The sequence below is a fragment of the Arachis duranensis genome, chromosome 7, assembly GCF_000817695.3.
Source record: "Arachis duranensis cultivar V14167 chromosome 7, aradu.V14167.gnm2.J7QH, whole genome shotgun sequence".
Lineage (NCBI taxonomy): Eukaryota > Viridiplantae > Streptophyta > Magnoliopsida > Fabales > Fabaceae > Arachis > Arachis duranensis.
Genome location: NC_029778.3, coordinates 19,169,217 through 19,175,620, shown reverse-complemented (window position 1 = coordinate 19,175,620; position 6,404 = coordinate 19,169,217). Strand labels below are relative to the sequence as shown.

At 40.4% G+C, this 6,404-nt stretch overlaps 1 protein-coding gene across 1 annotated transcript; it reads left to right on the top strand.

The window, feature by feature from the left end:
• The first annotated feature begins 581 nt into the window (after positions 1–581).
• Positions 582–4,354, top strand: LOC107458173 (uncharacterized). The gene is made up of 4 exons (XM_016076384.3): positions 582–1,347; positions 1,420–1,530; positions 1,623–1,757; positions 4,177–4,354. Exons 1-4 carry the CDS (start codon positions 1,277–1,279, stop codon positions 4,352–4,354), a joined length of 495 nt encoding a protein of 164 aa, XP_015931870.1. The 5' UTR covers positions 582–1,276.
• The last annotated feature ends 2,050 nt before the right edge of the window (positions 4,355–6,404 follow it).

Here is a 6,404-nt window from a genome sequence, read left to right as displayed (position 1 = left end):
ACTTGTCCTTTTCTATGGTTTAGTACTCTTTTGAGTAAACTCGAGAATTGTTTTGATGTCACGTGCGATCTTTAGGTGTAAGACCCAGAACTTCTGAAAAAAAGGGCTATCATTAGCTAATTTCAAATTCAGTGTTTCTGTAGCTTTAATTTCAGAAATTTCTTTATTAAAGATAATTAAGGCAAGTTGTGATTTATTGAATTTGGAATAAGTATGATTATTATCCAATTTTATAATTATTGGATTATTTTCTATATTTGAATTATAAAGTTGGTAGTTGTGAAATAATAAGAATTTTATATGATTTGGACTAAGTAATTAATATTTTAAATATTAATATTGCTATTTTGGAAAATGAAGAAATTAAGTATATTATTTCTAATTATTTGGTTGGGACATTTTATTGAAAATAATTTGTAAAATTGATGAACAAATAGTATTTTCATACATTAATTTTGTTGGATTAAAATTTGTTCCTAATTATCATATTACCCATATTTTTATTTGAATTTACAAAAATGCCCCTAACCCTAACTTTTAAAAGTGAAACCCTAATCCTTCCCAACCCAGCCGCCGCACTCAACCTGCTTCCCTTCCTCCTTCTATTCACACTAACGCAACACAATCAGAAGCAGCAGCAACGCTGTAATGAAAAAGAAGAGAAGCTGAAAGGGGGATTTGAGAGACGAAGGGTTCAGAGGGGAGGGAGACGCCGTCCTCCTTGTCGCCGGAACCGCGAGGAGCTTCGTCGCCATAACCGTGCCGTCGCCCCTGCCCAATCATGGCTCTATCAACCACCACCTCATTCCGTCGCCTGAGGAGAATCGCAACGGCGAGAGGGAGAGCTCGTGCGCGAAGGGAGCGCGCAGGGGAGAGGAAGAAGGCGCTGTTTGGCCACGCACCTCGCCGTCAATGGAAATCTGGGAGTCACCATCAATCGTCATTAAGCCGCGCCAAACCCAGGACTGCGGACGTGAGGGATGCGATGCAGGAGCCCGACGCGAGAAAGAGGGAGCGCGCGTGCTCGCGCGAGGGGAAGGCGGCGCTGCTGTCACTGCCGTTGCTGAGCTGCCATCGCCGTTCCTCCAGAACCGCCACCGCTGGGTCGCTGTGAAGAGGGGTCCGCTGCTGCGACGCTGCTGCTACTGTGGCTGTCGCGGTGTTCATCGCGTCCCTGGTCATCGCCAGCTGTTCTGATGCTGTCAAGGGGTTCAGGCCGCCGCCGGTGTCACTGCCGGAGAAGTGAGTTGCATCTCTGTGATTCTGACCGCTGGAGATGGTTCTGGGACTTCCAGGACCGCCGCTGGAGCTTTTGGCTACTTCAGTCGTCGCCAAAAAACCCTGCCGGTAAGGGTCTTGTCATTAGCCTCTATCTTTTTGAATTCCGAGAATACTATGGTCACTGGATGTTGGTTTCAGTCGTCATGATTGGAATTCGTTGCCACTACCGCTTGAAGTGGCTGCCGGGCTGCCGCCGAGCCGGTTTAGAGACCGCCACGGTGTCGGTTCAACCGTTCCTCCTTCGGTTCGGTAAGCGTTTTCAATTTGAAAGCCCTTTAGTTACTGTTCTATTATCATACACTGAGGTTTGTGGCATTAATTTCTATACGATTGAGTTTCAGTTATTATATGTTGCGAGTAGTGTTGCTATGGTTATTGCGAAAGTGGCTGGGAGCTGAGGTTTTGGTTGCCTGTGATTTCAAGTTGAGGCGGAAAGGACTCTGTGAGACGTTGGATTATGGAATTTGCATTTTGAGGTAGGGGCGCTTTCCAAAACTATACTTTATGTATTGGAATTATTACATATGGATACTGATGTGAGAAAATGTGTATTTGGTGATTGTATCGGCCTTTTGTATTATTTGATTGTCTCGAAAGCTTATGAATGTTTGTTTGGATGAATTGTTGTGCGGCTTTGTGAAATGTAATGTTTTGAAGTTGATTCTTTAAAGATTTTAAAATATGAGTTTAATCTGTTGAGGATTTGTTTGAATTGAGTCAATTATTTTGATGATGTGAAAGATAGAATACTCTTGAAATTCAGCCTGGGTTGCTTTAATTGATTTGGTTTTGATAAATGATTTACTGCTGAACTGATTCTTTTAAACTTTGGGAATGAGTTAAATCGGTTGATATTGAGTTGATTTTGAAATGGTTTCCTTGAGATATGCCACTGAGGCGACTGTTGGATTTAGCTTGCTTTTGGATTGATTTCTAGTTTTGAGCTGTTGAAAAGGAATGAAAAACGGTTTAGTTGGGACCCGAACCAGGTGGCAAAAGTCCAAGTTTTAGGGGAGGTGCTACCAAAATTTCTACAAAATCCTAGTCTTGTTTGAAAAGTTATTTAAAAAGGGTTGGATTTGAGAAATTGTATTATTTGATTTATTAAGAGAATATTTATGTTTTCAAGCTTAATTCATTTAGTGAACTTATGCGTTGAGTTCGGCTTATTTAGAAATGACTATTTGTACAGTTTGAATCACTGAAGGAAAGAATGATGCTCTAATATTGATTTCAATATAAAAAGGATCTTTTAGTGATTTTAAAGGAATCTAGACTTTTGATTGAGTAATTAAGTTTGAGGCATTTTGGAAGAGTTAGAAAAATGGGTTCCAAAAAGAAACTTGAAAGTGGTTTGATTCAAATGAACCGGTTCCGTTTCAAATGAGTTGATTTTTGGACCGGGTTGGAACTTGTGATTTTGTATGGTCGGTTTCATAATAAATTCAGTTTTATTTACTTGAACCGAGAATCTATGATTTTAAGAGTTTTAATGAATTTTAAGGAATTGATATAGGTTGACCTTCCCTAAAGACTTGGGACTCTGCCGAGAAACTTTTGTTATAAAATCCTATTGTTGGATGGGTGATTTTGAATACTTTGAAATAAATCTTTAACTTGCCATGATTATGGAAGTTTTGGAAAGAGGATACCGAGAGTGGCATTGTTTTTAAAAGGGAAATTTGCCTTGAGTAAAAGTGGCTTATGAGCTTGAGATGATTTGAGAAATGAGATCTTTAAAGCCAAGGTTGAAAACAGTTGAAACTTGATTTCAAAGTGAAATGGCTTGAGAAAAGTGATTTATGGCTTAAATGCCAGTTTTATGAATTTGATGATGTTGAATGATGGAAGTGTTGTTTTGTTATGGGCCGGAATGGCTATTTATGATTATGAATATTGGCTGGTTCTGGATTGACTCGTGAGCTGAAATGGCTGTGTATGATATTGATTGATGGCTGATTGCCGAATGAGTTATAGGCCGTATGGCTGACTATGAATTATGAATTTAAGCCGGATGACTGAGATGGATGTTGATCCATGGCTGGGACTGAATGACTATATGCTTGAGATACCTGGGTAGTAGCAAGGGTTGTGGTTCGTCTCACTTGCTCCAGGTCAGAGACTGTGACTCCTGGGTAGTAGCGGTAGTAGTGGTGATTCCACTCGCTCTAGGTTGAGCTTTTAAACACCCGCCTGGGTAGTAGCCACAGTAGTGGTTATTCCACTGGCTCTGGGTTGAGCGGGTAGTAGCAATGGGGTTGTAGCTCAAACCTAGTTGCTCCGCGATGGGTGTTTTTGACCATGGTTAGCTACCAGGACATGTCGGGTTGGTTATATAACCGACAGATGATATCATTAGCCACTAGGATAGGCATGCATCATATGCATGTATGTGACATTGTTTGGGTATGCATATTGTACTTGGTTTGCCTATGTGATTAACTGCTAATTATTCTACTTGCAATAACTGTTTGTTTGTGCTTGCATCTTCCTATTCGTGTTTGCTACTGAGACTCTGTTGGACTGTGGTGATTGGTTGATGGTTGGATTGTTTGGGCCAAGGGCCATGGTTGGAATGAGATGAACCGATGTTTGATTCTGGTTTTGTGTTTCTTGTTTGGAATAAAATATATGAAAGGCTATTTTGGTTCAGTATAGATAAATTTTTTTGAAAGGCTTTTAATGTTTTGAGAATTGAACGGTTCCTCTTTCAGAAAAGATTTTCGACTTTAGTTTTATTGTAAACTGTTGTTTTTGAAAGGAGGCATAAGTCGGTTATTAATCACTGGTACGGTTTATCTTCACGTATCCTATTACAGTAATTCCCAAAAAATCCTCTACTGAGAACCCTTTCGAGGATGATGTTCTCACCACCTACATTTTCTCCCTTTTCAGGATATGGGCGCAGAAGTCACGAAGAGTTCATTTATATATTGTCGTGATGCTCTGTATTGTTTTAGTTATGGATTATTGTACCCTCGCCTTTATCTTGTTATTTTTTGTAAGAGGGATAGGAATTGTATTGAGTAATGCAAAGTATTTATGGGAGCGGTTTCGCGGTTTAAAATTTTAAATAGACTCATATTTTTAGTATTAAATAGTATAAGAGTCGTCGTAATGTCTGAACTATCAGAGTTGCGCAGCCGGAAGCGTGAGCTTTGGTAGTTAGGGTGTTACATTAGGTATAGTAATACGATGTGTTAGTTCTTTAAGATGTAGTTTGTGGATATGGAAGGTGAAATGGTAAGTGTGCAACGTTATGTGAAATTGTGGGAGTTTCGGTTCTCGTGAAAAGGGTTTGCAGAGGTTAGGCTTGTGACTGGTTATGGAGTTGTGAAGTGATTGATGGAGTTGGAAAGTTGAAGTTCGGAAGTGGGTGTGAGATCTGTGAGTGAACGATATATCCGTTGTTTTAATACCAACCTATTTTGTAGCCTTTTGCCACATTAACTACCCCTATTTTGTTCCTTCAAGTTTTTGTAAAGTCTTGAAACCATATAACCTTTTTGCATCAAACCTATCTTGTGTCTTCCACCTTACACCATACTTTACCCTTATATTTAAATCTTATGATTATTTGGTATTTGAACATTTATATATGTATGGCAAGATTTCTTATTTTTCAAAAAGGTATTTAAAAAGTAGAGTGCTAAGACTATGTATTACCTTTTTTATTGCTTTAATTTTTGAAGGCAAAAATTTTTATAAGGTGGGTTGAATGCAAGACACAGAACTTTTGAAAAGTCCTATTTTAAACTAATCTCAAATCATATATTTATTTACAATTTTTAATTTTAGAAATTATTTTATTGTAGATAATTAAAGGCAATTTTGATTAATTGTATTTGAAATAAATTAAGGTTTTTATCCAAACCCTAATTTTATTAACACGCACTTTCTCCCCTTTTTCTAAGTCAAACCCTAGCCACCCTTCCTTCTCACCATCACACACACACACACACGCAGAAAAGAAAAAGAAAGAAGAAAGGAAAACGGGGAAGGGGACCACCGAGGAGAAGGAGAGGAAGAGAGGGCGGTGCTGTCTGCGCCACCACCCAGTTGGCGCCACCATTGCGTCACCGCATCGCTGCCGTCGTACTCGCAGGCATGGAGGAAGCCCGCTGCCACTGCTGCTCCTCGTGAAGCCGACACCGTCGCGGGTCAGAACTAAGGCGAGAGAGAAGGCCGCGAAAGAGGAGGAAACCGCACGGTCCAGTTGTCGTCTGTGAAGCCTGGGTCGTCGTCGTTCATGCTCACCGCTGCCATTCGTCCTCCCCCACTGCCAGACGCCGTCGCCATTCGTGAAGAAGAGAGGAAACTCGCATTGCTCTTAGATCCGTTGTCAGATCCGCCGTTCCTCGCCATTTCTGTCGCCACCGTTAGTGCCTCGCCGTCGCCGCTACTGCTGCTACCATGGCCGCCGCGCCTTTGCTGCGGGGAACGCCACTGCCGCCACAGAGATCCACTGCCGGTAAGGGTTTTAAGTTGGTTTTTCTTTCCGTTGAATCTTTGGAAACTTCATCGTCGCTGCATGTTGTTCAGGTCGCTGTTGTCGCTTGGGGTGGCTGCCGGGGCTGCCGCCATATCAGTTCAAAGACCGCTGCTATTTCGTTCTTCTTATTACAGTAAGTATTTATTTTCTGGAATCCTCGCGTTAGTATTCTGTTATGTTTGGTTATAAACTCTAAGGTTCTGGTAATGTAGGGTCATGTTCTGAGTGTTGTATGTTGCTTTTGAGTTGCTGTGATTATTGCGAAAGTGATCAGGGGCAGAGTTTGTGGTTGCTGTTGGTTTCAGACTGAGAGAAAAGAGTTCCGTTGACGCGTTTGGTTTATGATTTTGGCTTGTCGGGGTAGGGTTTTTATAAAACTAATTTAATTTAAAGTGGAATTTTTATAAATTGTTATGACGAGCGAAATGCTTTTCTGGTGATTATGTAAGTCTTATGCATTGTCTGATTTGTCTTCGATGAATATGGTTGTCTGCTTGATTGAAATAATATCTAATTTTGTTAAAATAGAGATTTTTGATTGGTTTGATTTGAAATTATTTTGATATTTAAAAGTCTGGAGTTGGTTTTATTGGAAACTAATTTGGTCTTGAACTTGTTGGAAAGAGTTGAG

What these genes read in the sequence shown, in the direction of transcription:
- LOC107458173 (XM_016076384.3), top strand. Translation starts at nt 1,277, where the DNA reads ATGGTTCTGGGACTTCCAGGACCGCCGCTGGAGCTTTTGGCTACTTCA. An exon ending in ACCGTTCCTCCTTCGGTTCG is followed by an intron (nt 1,531 to 1,622) that starts GTAAGCGTTTTC and finishes ATTGAGTTTCAG; the next exon opens with TTATTATATGTTGCGAGTAG. An exon ending in TATGGAATTTGCATTTTGAG is followed by an intron (nt 1,758 to 4,176) that starts GTAGGGGCGCTT and finishes CTCCCTTTTCAG; the next exon opens with GATATGGGCGCAGAAGTCAC.